The sequence below is a fragment of the Serinus canaria genome, chromosome 9 (genome assembly GCF_022539315.1).
Source record: "Serinus canaria isolate serCan28SL12 chromosome 9, serCan2020, whole genome shotgun sequence".
In the NCBI taxonomy this organism is placed as follows: Eukaryota; Metazoa; Chordata; class Aves; order Passeriformes; family Fringillidae; genus Serinus; species Serinus canaria.
Window position 1 is genome coordinate 20,459,898 of NC_066323.1, and position 15,129 is coordinate 20,475,026.

At 47.5% G+C, this 15,129-nt stretch overlaps 1 protein-coding gene across 1 annotated transcript in view; it reads left to right on the forward strand.

Moving 5' to 3' along the window:
• RYK (receptor like tyrosine kinase) overlaps positions 1-13,199 on the forward strand; it is a 55,365-nt gene extending 42,166 nt beyond the window's left edge. Inside the window, exons 10-15 of the mRNA XM_050977799.1 lie at positions 2,621-2,690; positions 4,063-4,195; positions 4,967-5,076; positions 7,580-7,739; positions 11,142-11,278; positions 12,195-13,199. Coding sequence (XP_050833756.1) covers positions 2,621-2,690; positions 4,063-4,195; positions 4,967-5,076; positions 7,580-7,739; positions 11,142-11,278; positions 12,195-12,306 — 722 coding nt within the window. The 3' untranslated portion in view covers positions 12,307-13,199. The remainder of the gene's footprint in view (positions 1-2,620; positions 2,691-4,062; positions 4,196-4,966; positions 5,077-7,579; positions 7,740-11,141; positions 11,279-12,194) is intronic.
• Positions 13,200-15,129: the final 1,930 nt, after the last annotated feature.

Here is a 15,129-nt window from a genome sequence, read left to right on the forward strand (position 1 = left end):
TGACAAGAATCACTCCCAAGAAGTGGTGATTAATATTGTGTTTTGAATTATATCTGGTACAAACCCACAATAATCAAATTGTGTGGTGGCTCTAAATTGGCACTGGTCTCAACAAGGGGAGAATTAGCCTTGAACACATTGTTTGTTCTGAGTCTGTTGAATTTGTTGGTGTTGGGTAAGGTTTTTTTCATGCAGAAAACAAGGAAATAATATTGATAAGCAAACACAATATGGATGGGGGGACTGTTTCACAAGATAAGATTTCAGTTTCCGTATATACTTGCCTGGGAGTCAATCATCCTTTTGGGTGCCCAACCACTATAACCTGGAGAGAAAACAACACTGACCTGCTGGAAACTTCCCTGAGTGCTGGAAAGGGAAAGGCTTTGGCAGAAGAGTCACCAGGAGGAGATGAATGGATGCATTGTCCAAACCAGCCTGACTCGTTCTGTAGATCTGAAATCCACTCTGAAACAATCTCTGATTTAAAGCTTCAAATTATTGCTTGGTGGCTCTTATAATTAAAACCAGTTCAGCAAGCACAGGGCCAGAGAGTGTGTGAGGAGTTAATCAGCTTAAACTCACACCCAGGAATCTCTTTCCTGCCTTCATCATGTGCTGGGTGAAGAGGTTGATGTCTTTGGGCCCTGTAATTACTACTGAAGCTCTGTACAGGTCACCTGCTCCTCTGACTTCTCAGAATCTGCTTTTCCACCTCCATTTTTAATACTGGCTTTTAGAACTGCCTGATTCAGTCATTCAGGGCTGTGTAACTTTGTTTTAAGGTAGGATCTTGGCTTTTCTTTCCTCTTTCCAAGGCTTTTTGTCTCATGCATTATCGAATTCATCAGGTGACCATCCCATAGGGCTTCTGTTGGAGTGCAGACCAGACTTCAGCTGGCCATGGCTTCAGTGTCTCCTGCACTGCAAGAACCTGTTTGTACCATCCCCACATACAGAGTTGTTATCAAATAGAAGGGAATCACAGATTTGTTTGTGTTGGAAAAACCTTCCAAGACCATTGAGTCCAACCATTCTCCCAGCACTGCCAAGGCCACCACTGAGCCATGTCCTCAAGTGCCACTTCCACACAGATTTAAACCCCTCCAGACTTAAATCCTCAACCAGTGCCCCAGGCAGCCTGTTCCAATTTCTGACCATCCTTTCTGTCAATAAATATTCCTCAATATCCAGTTTGATCCGCCCCTGCTGCAACTCAAGGCCATTCCCTCTCCTCCTGTCCCTGGGACCAGAGCCCGACCACCCCCAGCTGTCCCCTCCTGTCAGGGAGTTGTGCAGAGCCACAAGGTCCCCCCTGAGCCTCCTTTTCTCCAGGCTGAGCCCCTTTCCAGCTCCCTCAGCTGTCCCTGGTGCCCCAGCCCCTTCCCCAGCTCTGTTCTCTTCCTTGGAGAAGCTCCAGCCTCTCAAAGCCCATGTAGTGATGGGCCCAAAAGCACTGGCTGATGCATCCCATAATACACCACATATATACCTGTAATATGCCACCACAATTGTCACTAATTTAGTGGCACCTCTGAGCTTCTCCAGAGTGCTCCCATCACTCTTTGTCCAGCCAGAGTCCTGTTTTCTTTTGCAGGGCTCAGGCTCAGGTAGGAAAGGGTGTCAGGGCTGTACAGGGAGCAGGATCAGACCTTGGAGGAGGGAAAAGAGCAGAAGATTTCTTGTCTGTTCTTCCTCCCAGGGCAGTAAAACCTTGGCTTGACTCATCCAGGACATGTAAATTCCCCCTGGTGCAGCAAGGAGAGCTCCTTGGGCTGTGCTAGGCTCTCCTGTGCCAGCTCCCTGCCAGAACTAGTCCCAGCATGAGGCAGACACAGAAAATGCTCCCAGGTGTGAGGGGGGTGGGATTGGGAGAGCTCTTGTTGATGTCTCCTTAAGCTTCCCTGGAGGTTCTTGCCCACCAAGGGGGGGAAAAAACCCCAAATACACAAAGAGTGGTGGGAAAGGGGTTCCAGGCACTACCTGTCCTTCTGCCCAGTATATCTCCAATTGCTTTGGGTTGCTGGAGTTATCACAGGTGGCTGAATTTTAGCTGGCAGCAGTGGTTTTATTTATTTATTCATTCTAAAAGGTGGGGGAGAGAACAGCAAACAGTTCTAAGATTCCCAAGAGTCAAGTGTGTCAAGCAGAGTGCAAGGAAATAAGTAAATGTGGACATAAACAGCCTCCAGCCATGGGGCAATAAACACAAGTGTACCTGGAGTGGTACCTCAGCAGCAAAGCAGAGTCCTTGGAGCACATTTGTGCTTGGGAGCATTTGGCACATCCCACTTCTTCCATGGGCAGGATAGGACCATGCTGCCCAGTGCAGCTGGCTTGTGCCTGCCCAGGAGCTGTCAGGAAGTGCAGAGCCACAGCCTGTCAGCCCCTGGAATGTGCTTGATTTCCCTTCTGGGCTTGACCCCTCTCCTTAAAGCAGAAATGAGCCTCAGAACTTGGCCTCGAACTTTGGGGCTTTTTGTAAGTGCCATTTTAAGAAAGGAGGCAAACAAGTTCTGTTCGTGCTCAAGCGACCTTAAGTGACTTGAAGATCTGGACTGAGTTTTAATTAATTGTTGATTTGTTTCCAAAGTTTATCTGTGGTTCCTTTTCTCCTCAGATCAAGCCTCGGAGGTGCAAGTGACAATGATGCTGACAGAAAGCTGCAAACTCAGAGGGCTTCACCACAGGTAGGGTGACAAATCCACGTCACTGTGAGGTGGAAGTACCTGGGCTAAAGCTCCCTGGGGAGAGGGAGCTCTTTGTTGGGAATTCTGTAGAATCATGGAATGCCAGGGTGGTTTGGGTGGGAAGGGACCTTAAAGCTCATCTCTGCTGTGGGAAGGGACACCTTCCACTATCCCAGGCTGCTCCAAGCCCTGTCCAGCCTGGCCTTGGACACTTCCAGGGATCCAGGGGCAGCCACAGCTTCTCTGGGCAACTGTGCCAGGGCCTCACCCCCCTCACAGGGAGGAACTTCTTCCCAAAATCCCATCTATCCCTGTCTGGCAGTGGGAAGCCATTCCTCCTTGTCCTGTCCCTCCATCCCTTGTCCCAAGTCCCTCTCCAGCTCTCCTAGAGCCCCTTTAGGCACTGGAAAAAGCTCTGAGTTCTCTCTGGATCCTTCTCCAGGCTGGACTTTCCCAGCCTTATATAATAAAGGCCTTGCCTAAAATAGAGGAGTAGCAGGTTTTTGGTGAAACATACCTAAAATAGAAACAAAATTAACTTGACCTGCTCTCATCATTCCTAATGAGCTGTTCTCCTCCCTTTTTTAAGTCAAGCTTTTTTAAAAAAGTCCAAAAAGCTTTTCTTCCCTACACTGCCTATAAAGCTGGGACCTTCATGGGTCTCCAGAGCTCATCGAGGTGACACCTGGCTGTGAGAAATTTTCAGGAAAGAATAAAAAATTTCAAAATTAAAAACAACGGTAAGTTGTTGGTGACTTTGCTGATGGTTTTCAATGGAAAATACAGCTATTTTAAAAAGTGATTAATGGAAATTGAAGCTGTGTCCAGTTTGGTTTGAGTTTCTATGAATTTACATGTTGATAGATATATTATGTATTATATTTCTTCTAAGGAAGATGTGCAGCAGGAGGGTTACCTGAGCCACCAAAAGCTTGGAAAGCCCCTTAAAGTGGCTGATTCACAGCTAAAATTTTCTGTTCTGTCACTTTGCAGTGGATCAAACATGATGTTCTGACTGTTTTTTGTTTAACTGCTGTACTAGAAGTATATATTTTATATCTGTAATAGATTTAGAGTGCTGCACCTCCCAGTTTAGGATATAGCACTTCTGTGTATTCCCCTGTATTCACAACAATTTATGTCAGCCCTCTTGGACCAAGTGGAAACATTTGGAGGAAAGTAGTCAAATATTTCATTTATTAAAAGTACTGTCTAGGGCTTCAGCTAATTGGACACATTGTGCTCTGCAATTCCTAATACAAGATTAATGCTTTTCTTTCATGTCGAATTCATTTTATTGCTGTGTTTAGGAATCAAAAGTATTTTAATCAAATTTCAGCTCCATAACATTAGGAATTTCTGTGTCTTCCAGGAATCTGCTGCCTATCACTCATGTCTGTATAGAGGAGGGAGAGAAACCAATGGTGCTGCTGCCCTACATGAACTGGGGGAACCTTAAACTCTTCCTGAGACAGTGCAAATTGGTGGAGGCCAACAATCCTCAGGTACCCTTGGGCATCTGGGACTTTGTGCCCATTAAATCTTCATTTGCTCTGGCACCTGAGTTTGTGCCACCAGAGGAATGGTTGTGGCACTCTCCTGTTCAGTGTGATCCAGGAGAACTGCAGAGGTGGCTCCCCAGCAAGTGTTTGCCTTGCTTCCCACCAGGAAAGCATTCCTGGATGTTCAGAGGGCAGGAAGCTGTCACCTCTCATTAGGGTAGGAGCTCAATTAATGCATCCTGAAATTATAGCAACAAATAGAGAAAGTTGTGGATTAAATTAAGGGAAGTCGTGTATGGAGAAATTTCAGATTTTTTGATACTACTTTTGGTATCCCAAGCTATAAAGACATGCAAGAATTTAATTATGATGGGACTGTGAAATTGTAAAAGGAGCTGAAGCAACAGCCTTTGATAATGGTTTTGGAGAGCAACAAGGATTTTGACTGTGCTGCTGCCTGGAATTAGCTGCTTTGCAGGGAAACAAAGTGAAAAAGGTGTGGGAAGGGGTAAAATGGACCATTTTTCCCTATGTCCACTTCCAGTCAAAGGAAAAGTAGGTACAAAGAGTGAGGCATTTGCAAGATGGAAGTATTTTCCCTTGGCATGTCAAAAAAAGAAGTTAAAATTTCGAGTAAGGCACCATCATGAGTGCCCATAGGTGTTTGTGTTTGTGGGGACTGGAAGGGGTGGGGGCACTGGGACACAGCAAACCCAGTAACTCTACAGGTGCTGGGCTGAAGAGGCTGATGGCTGCTGCTCTGGGCTCTTGCAGGCAATTTCCCAGCAGGATCTGGTGCATATGGCCATCCAGATTGCCTGTGGGATGAGCTACCTGGCCAGGAGGGAGGTCATCCACAAAGACCTGGCTGCAAGGAACTGTGTGTAAGTACTGTCCCCTCTGCAGCTGCTGCTCCCTGCACTCAGCCTGAGCTCCCCTTCAGAATGCAGGGTTGGGGTCACTGGTGGGGTCAGTGAAGTGGTTTTCCCCCAAAGCAAAGGAAACCAGGAGCTGTGGTTCTAAAGGATACAGAACATCCTCTCTGTAAATGCTTCAGCTGGGTTTGTCTATCACTTTTTCAAGGGCTTGAAAAGAGTTAAAGCTTTCTTCAACTTTAATAAAAACTTGGAGTATCTTTGACAATTTAGCAATGGATAGATTTTTGTTTGAAGTTGGTTTTCTTCATTTTTCTCCTTAAAAACTCAGTTAAAGATTTTGTTCTTTGGTAGATTTTTTAGTTGCCAAATGATGGATAGATACAAATGTGCTCTGGAATGGCAGGAATGCCAGAGAGGGGTTTGAGAGCATCTTCAGGTTGGAATACACTCCAGAATGTAGCTGTGGAGGTGTTTGGTGGCCTTCTAGGAGCTCAGTCACTCAGTGACCACAGTCTCTGCTGTTGTGCCCCATCAGGATGCTCAGTGTGATGGGCTCCTCACAGATCCTGTTCCTAATTCCTGTTGCTGTTCCTCACTGCTGAGCACACTGAGGACTAAGGAGACAGAGATCACAAACATCAGGGACATCTCCTGGAGCTTTATGTTTGGAAAGAGAAAGAGGTGCCAGCAGCCAAGGTCCCCTGAAGGACTTGGTTCCACCAGCCCCTCTTTGTTCTCCAGGTTTGCTCTGGGTGGTGAAAGGCTGGGAAATGCATCAGACCCATCTCCTAATTTTGGGAAGGGAGCCAAGATTCCAAGTGATCTTGGCAGGTTTAAGGGAGGAAATGCTTGTGGTCTCATGTGCCCATGGCACAGCCAGGTCCAATTACAGTGGACATGAGGGTTACACAAGTCCAGGGCTCTCTAATTGCTGGGGAAATGGCCTTTGCATTGCATTTGTTTTCAAACAGGTCTTCTAGGAATTTCTCTGACCTCTTAAGAAAGACTAGATAGGAAATTTCCTATTGTGTAAATTTTGAGGATAATGAACTGGCCTGAAAGTGCATAGAAAAAAAAAAGGTATCTGAAATAGTAAAGAGAAAAGCATACAGAGCATTTATATTTCATTTTTCTCATCAAAATAAATAATTGGCAAGATGAGAAGACAACAAAAACCAGTTTGTTACAATACCCCCACCCCAGTGTTCCTTCTGTATATTTGTCATACAGTGTTGAAGGCAACATCTTTGCCATATTCTGAAGTCAGCTGTTTATGAGAACACTGAACTTTATTGCACACAGTTTTAGGTTCAAAGAGTTTGAATCACACCCCAGAGGGGGCAGATTCTCTGTGCTGTTTTGAGTCATCTTTTCTTGATTAAAGTAAGTTTCCCTTAGTACCCTGTTTCTGACAAGCATCAATATCTTTTATGGAGGAAATAAAGACTTTTTCAGCAGATGGCTTGATTGGAGATGTGCTTTTGGACCACAAAGGGTGCTGGCTGGTTAAAGATATTACTGGCTCTTTCTTTGCTTAGATCTTTGCCTCATTATTGCCACAGAGGTACTAGAGCTGCAAAGTGTTTAATTGTTCTGATAGGGGATCTCCAAAAGAGCAGGAGTAACTTGAGGCAGTTACTTGTTTGCTTTAACAGTGTTTTTTCACACTTGTAAGTGTTTGGTTTTATTGAATCAAGCCTGCTGATTTTTCTAGTGCTTATCAGTTGGCACAGAATGAACTGGTGCTGTGATAATATTTGCTAATCACAGAGTAAGCATATCTTGATGCAGGAGAGTGCCAGTGCCCGAGCTGTGGATTAGCAGTCCCCAGTGAGATGCTGAGTGTGCCCCTTGGGGCTGGGCAGAGCTGTTGGCTGTGGGGTTGCTGACCTATTGGAATGTTACCAATATTGCAGACAGGACGTGCCTGAGCTTGTCTGGCCCTTGCTGCTGAACCAAATGGTGGCACTGTGGTGTTTCACCCCAGAGACACTTTTTTGGCTAGCTGGATGCTGCAGCTGGGTGTTTGGAGGTATGCAGGAGCTCAGGTTTCCCTCTGATGAAGAAGCTTTAAGGTGATGAAGAAGGAAAGCAGTCGGTTCTGATGGAGGGTTTTAATCCAGAGCTTCATTCCTGGCCCACAGGCCTCTGAATCCAGCAACTCCTCCAACAGAACTCCCAGACAGCGTGGTTGCTGGCTCTTTTAACCTGGGGAAGAGGGGAGGGAAGGGGTAGGAATCCCACCAGCCAGGTACAGGAGAGGAGGTCTCAAGGGACAAAGGACACCTGGATGGCCCAATGCCCCCCAGGGGTAGAGGGCATCCTTTGAATCTGTCAATCACTCAATGCCCTTCTGGAATTCCAGGATTGACAGACAGTGCTCAGCAAGGGTCAGGGAGGGGAAAGGAAGACTGACACACTGGGAGGGATCATCAGGGGAGGAGCCCAGGGCTCTGGGGTAAATCCTGAGATCACAGCACCACACTGACCTGCTGTTCTCTGTGCCCAGCATCGACGACGCGCTGCAGGTGAAGATCACGGACAACGCGCTGTCGCGGGACCTGTTCCCCATGGACTACCACTGCCTGGGGGACAACGAGAACAGGCCCGTGCGCTGGATGGCCCTGGAGAGCCTGGTCAACAATGAGTTCTCCAGTGCTAGTGATGTGGTGAGGGTCTTTTTCCCCCATTTCCGTTTTGGAAATGTGTTTTGTTGACATTTTGCTCTTTTTTCAGCTGTTGGAGAATGACAGAATCCCAGAATGGTTGGGATTGGAAGGGACCTTTAAAGCCCATTTAATTCCACTCCCTGCCATGGAAAGGGGCACCTTCCACTGTCCCAGGTGGCTCCAAGCCCTGTCCAGCCTGGCCTGGAACACTTCCAGGGATGGGGCAGCCACAGCTGCTGCTGGACACCCTTTGCCAGGGCCTCCCCACCCTCACAGAGAACAATTTCTTCCCAATATCCCATCTAACCCTGCCTCTGGCAGTGTGCAGCCATTCCCCCTTATCCCGTCCTTCCATCCCTTGTCCCCAGTCCCTCTCCAGCTCTCCTGGAGCCTCTTTAGGCTCTGGAAGGTGCTGTGATGTCTCGCTGGAGCCTTCTCTTATCCAGGTGAACCCCCCAGTTTCCCCACCCTGGCTTCAGAGCACTGATGCTCCAGCCTTTTCTGTAGCCTCCTCTGGACTCACTCCCGCAGCTCCCACATTCTTCTGATGTTGGGAACGCCAGAGCTGGAGGCAGGAGATCATGGCACTGGATAGGTAACAGTGGCTTGTTCAGAGCAGCATCTCTGCTCCCACTCCTGCATCAGCTGCTCGTGGCAGGTGGTTCAGGGCTCAGTCAGGCCCTTTGTGCACAGCAGAAGTGTCCCTTGTTCCCTTTTCCCTTGGGAGTACTGGCAGGGAACACACTCAGTTCAGAGAGCTGCACTGGGACTAGTCTGCTTTTCATAAAGTATTCCAGCTTGGAAGGGACCCACAAGGATCATCCAGTCCAGCTCCTGGCCCTGCACAGACACCCCAACAATCCCAAATGCTCCCAGAGCTCTGGCAGCCTTGGGGCCGTGCCCATTCCTTGGGGAGCCTGGGCAGTGCCCCAGCACCCTCTGGAAGTCCAGGTGGGCATCCATTCCTCACTCTGTGCTCTGTCTGCTCAGCACAGATCCAGTCAGGCACAGCTTCCCTTGATAAACCTGGGAACACTGGCTGTTCCCAGACATCCCAGTGCTTCACAGACATGGGAGTGAGCTCCCTGACATTAGCAGGAGCTGGTGTTTGACTGTGTGGCCCATAGTCCCCCAAATCCCAGCTCTTCCAGAAGATGCCTTCATTCCAGTGGCTAGGAACATCTCCCAGCTGGGGTGACCTTTCAGAGATAAGAGCAGTGTTGCAGTGACCTCAGCTTGTTCCCTAGGATGCATCCCATCCAGGACAGTGGTCTGGTGCCAGTTTGGGAAACTTTAGAGAAGTTCTGGTTGGTTTTTTTCCCTCCATGGTCTCTGTACTAGTGCTGCAGCCATGTAAACAAGGAGAAGGAGGAAGGAAGGGAAGGTGCCAGTTGTGCTCCACATGTGTATTAATTGGAAAACACATGGGGGCTTGTGTTAGATCCAGCCTGAAGACAGAAGAGGAAATGGAAGTTGCCTGTAAAAGCATGTTTTTAGAGAGCTAAATGAACTCCATCAAATGGTGGGTTTTTTTATCTTTTCTTTTTTAAAAAAATCTGGGACATGAAAGCAATTACTGTTCGTGAGAACTGGGAAATCAAAGCTTATGTAACAGCAGCAGTGAGATGTGGAATTTTATTAGGATGAGTAAATGTATTGTATTTCATTATTGTAGCAATTTTTGAAAACTCCACTGCAATTCTGCCTCTCTTCCAGCCCATTTTAACCAGAAGTACTTTTTTCATTGCTTAGGGATAAATGCCACCCACCTTTTAACACCCCAATTCTAACTGCAGACACGTGGCCATCTGAGTTTTGTAGAGTTCAAAATTGAACAGTTTTTCTGGGTGTAGAAAACACCATGTGCCCTAAATATCAGCTCTGCATCTACCTGGACTCCTTTCATAAAAAGCTGATGTCAGATGTTTTTGTGGGTTTGGTAGGAACAAACCCAGTGATCCATTGCATGTAACAGGGAATGGGTGATGAAGTCTGGTACAAACAGTGTCTGTGTCTGCAGAGATGCCAGGGGATGTGTTCCAGGCTTGCTTTTTGGATGACTTTCTTTCAAATGTGTTTGCTGGCTTGAAACTTTCCCAATAATGTGTTGCTCCCCTGCCAACAGCTCTATCAGTCAGCCAGAGTGTAGGAAAACAAACCACGATTCCTGCTGAATCTTAATTCTGTGTTTTTTCCTGCTGTTGGATGTGAAATTCTGCATCTCTTCATGCCATTTTTATGCAGCTACCTATGGAATTAGAACAGCTGTATTCCCAGAGTGGTTTTGCTTGAATCACTCTCTCATCTTCATGATCACCCCTTGTCCCTCAGCACCCTTCTCCTCTGCAGCTAAAAAGGGGCTTTGTTTCCTTCAGTGGCTGTTTGGAGTGGGGCCACATCTCTCCCTCTGCCCTCCCCACCTGAAAATATCCCTTCCCTAAGGCTTGGGTCAAGGCAGTGAGTGGGATTTCTCTTGATTAAAACAAGAATTGTGTGAGCCTTGCATGATTCTGCCCCTTTCTAATGAATGATGATGTGTAGCTTGAGTAGTGAGTCACGAGCGTGCAGTATCAACCCCATCTCTGTTTGGTCTCTTGGGTCTCTGGATACCAGATAATAAATCATTTTCCTTGTACTCTGTTTGTATGTGGATTCATAGATGGATTTTTCATCACTTCAAGCTCCTTCTGGCAAGGGTTGCCAGATTAATGTGTTGAATCCTGATCAGGTTTACTGAGATGAAATCTCTTTTTTTTTTTTTTTTTCCTGACTCCTGTTCCTGAACATACTCTCCAAATATACAGATTATTTGGAATAAAAAAAATATAATTTCATTTCTGATCCTTTGAATTTTGCAGACTTTTTGGAGGATTTTTGAGGCATTTTAAAGAAGTAAAATGTAAAAAATAACTTTTATAGGAGATAATAATTTAATGTTCAGTAATTTAAATTTAGGTGTTCTGTAATTTCATGTTTAAAAATGCATGATTTCTAAGCACTGATGTCTTAGTGTAGTAAGATTTTAAGTTTGTAGAATTACAGGTTGGTTTGGGGTGGGGAGGAACCTTAAGACCATCTGGATCCTACTCCCTGCCACGGGCAGGGACACCTTCCACTAGCCCAGGTTGCTCCAAACCCCATGCAGCCTGACCATGGACACTTCCAGGGATGATGGGGCAGCCACAGCTTCTCTGGGCAATTTATCACCAGTTCTGTGATTTTTCATTAGCCCAGTTCAAGACATGTTGAATTTGGTTATATAGAGAGCATTAATGTAAAGCATTCTTACTGTGTGTCATTGTCTTGGTCAGTGATCCCCCTCACAGCTGACTCTGTGGGCTGGCTGGAGGAGCTCTGGGGGGTTCAGAATGTTGTGTTAATGCCTGCACTGTTCCTTTGCAGTGGGCCTTCGGGGTGACACTGTGGGAGCTGATGACCCTGGGCCAGACCCCCTACGTGGACATCGACCCCTTCGAGATGGCAGCTTATTTAAAGGATGGCTATCGAATAGCTCAGCCCATCAACTGCCCCGATGAACTGTGAGTGCCTCTGCTGGGGAAGGAGAAAGCTCCTGCTTTCTGCTTGGGGTGCTGAGCCAGGCTGCCCAAAGAGACAGCCAGGGCTGCCTTTCCTTGCCTGTTTGCTCTGCCTGGCAGGCAAACCCTGGGGTAAACGTTGCTCGTGGAACTCTGGCTCTGGGGTCCCCAGCATCAGAAGGAAGTGGAGCTGATGGAGTGAGTCCAGAGGAGGCCATGGAGATATTCTGATGGCTGGAGCCCCCTCTGCCCTGGAGACAGTCTGAGAGTGTTCAGCCTGGACCAGAGAAGAACTTAGAGCTCCTTCCAATGCCTAAACAGGCTCCAGAAGAGCAGGAGAGGGATTTGGGACAAAGGGTAGAGTGACAGGACAATGAGGAATGGCTTTCCACTGCCAGAGGGCAGGGTTAGATGGGATATTGGGAAGGAATTCCTCCCTGTGAGGGTGCTGAGGCCCTGGCACAGCTGTCCAGAACAGCTGTGGCTGCCTCATCCCTGCAAGTGTTCCAGGCCAGGCTGGACAGGGCTTGGAGCAACCTGGGCTAGTGGAAGGTGTCCCTGGCCATGGCAGGGGTGGGACTGGGTAATCTCAAGGTCCCTTCCAACCCAAACCATTCCATGCTTTTATAGCAGTTGAGCAGTTTCCAGTGAACTCTGTACTGCTCCTTCCTGGATTGCCATGGGTTATGTCCTAAATCAAGCCAGGACCTCTGGTGACAGCCCCTTTGCTCATCATTCCAGGTGTCCATCCTTGGAAGGAGCTGTTCAGCATTATGAACCATAAGATGCAGGGCTCCTTGTCTCTCTCTGGCTGCTCAGCCAATTTCCCAGTGGCAGATGCTGTTTTGCCTTTCAGGCTGGGGCTGTGGTTGCCTGGCTGACACAGTTCCCCTGTGCTCCTTGTGCCTCTGTGTTGCAGGTTTGCTGTGATGGCCTGCTGTTGGGCCCTAGATCCTGAGGAGAGACCCAAGTTTCAGCAGCTGGTGCAATGTCTCACTGAATTTCATGCAGCATTGGGAGCCTACGTCTGAAACAGCAGCAGAAGATGGAATTCCCTGCTTGGGAGAAGCCATGGCATCCACCTGCAGCTCCTTGCATCCCTTGGACTCACACACATGATGTGTATAAAGCAACACTACAGGGAGAAAGCACTTCTTCCAAAACACTGTGCCTTAGAATGCCTTAGTAGTCTCAAGTTTTTTTGTAAGACCTCTTGGTGTTGAATATTTTCTAGATATCACTTTTGCTAAGTTAAATTGAGACCTTTTGGTTTGCCATCAGGATTTGTAAAGTGTAGAGATAGTGAACTGAAACATGAGATTTGGATGGACTTTGCACTCTGACAGCAGACACGTGATTTTTTTTCAGAAGGGTTTATGGAACTGGTAGAAAAGTGAGGAGAGGGGAAATGAAAAAAACACACTGCAGAAAATTTTCCCTGCTTTTAACAAAATGTTGAAAATTAATCTTTCTGACCAGCTCTAGTGTTTGTACTTGTATGTATCTGGAATAGCTTTTTAGTATCAACTTCTTCTATTTTGAGACAACAGCACATTATGGTTGGATCCACACATCTTACCTTTTTAACCCATTCACAAATGTTCTTTGGAAAAGCTGGTCTTCAGGATACAACATCTCCTTTCTAAAGTGATGATGTAAAAGTGATCCCAGTTTACCTCATACAGAGAGTGGTGAAAGTGGGGTAAGAATGGTGCCCCTCCTTTCACATCAAAGGATTTTTGAGATGGTTTTATGTGCTAACTAAAGGCCTTCAGAGAAGCGCCAGAGCAGCTCCTGTGTGGGTGTCTGTCACCTCAGGCTTCTGCCCCGCAGTTTCTCTTGTTCAGAAAGGTACTGGTTGTTTTTTATGGGCTTTTGTGGCCCGAAATGGGCTTAAATATATAAATATATATTTGTAAAGACACTTGCAGAGTAAAGAATGTTTTTCTATTACACCTAACGTGAAAGCTTGGTCCCTCACCTTGCCCTGTGTGTGCAGGATTGTGCAGGTTGGTGGTGGTTGGGTTGGAGTTGGCAGGAAGAAAAGGTGGATTCCCTGCCTCCCAGTGGAGCTGGTCCTTGAGACTTGAGGAATTATCCTGCTGCCTTCCTTATCCCAGAGATCCAGTCCATCCCAGGTTGTTCTGAACATTGCTTAAGAGGACTGAACATGTTTTTTCAGCAAAATGTGTGATTCAAGCTTTCTCTGTATGTAACAAAGTCACTTGCAGGATGGCTCCTGGTTCTCCTGGTGAACTGCAGGCTGCATCCTCTGCCTGGTGGCACCACGAGGAGGGTTGTGCTTCAGCACAGTGTGGGACATGAAAAGTTGCCTTGTGTCTCTCACCATCTGCAGCTGAGCACCCAGTGCCCTGAGTGTTTGTGCAACTGCAGGAGTGGGACATTGCCCTGACAGGCTCTGGAGCCATTGCAGTGTTTTAGGAGACTGCTGTGCAAGTACGAGCAGCTGGATTTGGCTGGATCATGCAGATGTGCAGCTTCTGTTCTTTCCAGAGTTGTGAACCTTGCTGAGGACAATCAATCATCTCAGAGGATTAATGAGGCAGAGCCTTGTGTGGTCCATGTCCCTCAAAACACCAGAGCTTTCCTGTACTCCAGGGTTTGTTACCTGTGGCCAGTGACCTAAGTCTTGCTTTATCCTGGAAGGAAATTTTCCTGCTGGCTCAAGTTTGGGCACGTTGTGATGGGCTGTGCTTGCCTGACAGAATTGGAACTGGTTTTGTTTGGTTTAGTTTGGAGTCTGGGGACAGCAGCAGGGCCTTGGGTGTGTGGTCTCTCTATTGTGACCTGGGGAACTGGTACCAGTGGCAGGACTTGACGGTGACGTGGGTGTTGAAGTCAGCAGTGGCAGTTCCTGACACCCAGGTCGGTGTTCCAGCAGGATCTGTGGAGATCACAGCTCTAAAAGTGAGGTTGGAGAACAGCCCAGGGTGAAAATGATCCACCTCTTCTCTGTGCCCAGGGCAGAGTCACGTGCACACAGGATGTGCATTGTGCAATTCTCTCACACCCCAGGGGTGTCACAGGTAACATCTGACCACGGTGGGCTGGACGTGGCTCAGGGATGTGCTGCTGAACCTGAACCTGCTCGACTCTGAGCTGTGGGAGCAGGAAATGTGTCACCTCTCCCTTCTCTGGGCTGCTTCTCCCCTGCCTTCATCCACAAAGACTGGGAAGTGCTTCAGCACAGCTTAGGGTACAGATACAACTCTTCATTTTGCAAATTTGCTTTCATTTAATCAGGGTTCATCTACAGGATGAGGGTGCTGGGCCACCTGCTCCACCCAGGGCGATGGTGGAGTCCCCATCCCTGGAAGTGTTCCGAAAGCAGGTGGATGTGGCACTTGATGGTACAGTTTGTTTGGCATGGTGGGCTCTGGTCAAAGGTTGGACTCAGTGATCTTGGAGGTCTTGGAATGACCAAGGAGGTCTTGGAGGCCCCAGTGATTCAATGCTTCGACCACAGGCATTCTGCTGATGGCAGAGCTACCTTGAGTGGATTCCTTGCAGGAATTTGTTGTACCTAAGACTGCAAATAGCTCTACTGCAGGGATTTTGCTGCATGTGCTGCACCTTAGCTCCAGGGGCTTTTGGGGAAACTCTTGAGGAGCAGATCACTGGGGTAGAAGGTTGGAAAGACAGACTTCCTGGAAGGAGAACATTGTTGGTAACTTCTAGTCTTAAAGTATGTGGAGAAGTCTCAGTGCGACCCTGGGAAGAGCTGGATGGAGCACGGCTGGGAGGTGAGGCAAGGAGATGAAGAACAGAAAGCTGTGGTTACACAAAAGAAGAAGTTAGGAAGATTGTAGCTCCCAGGTTTTGTTTTCTTGGGA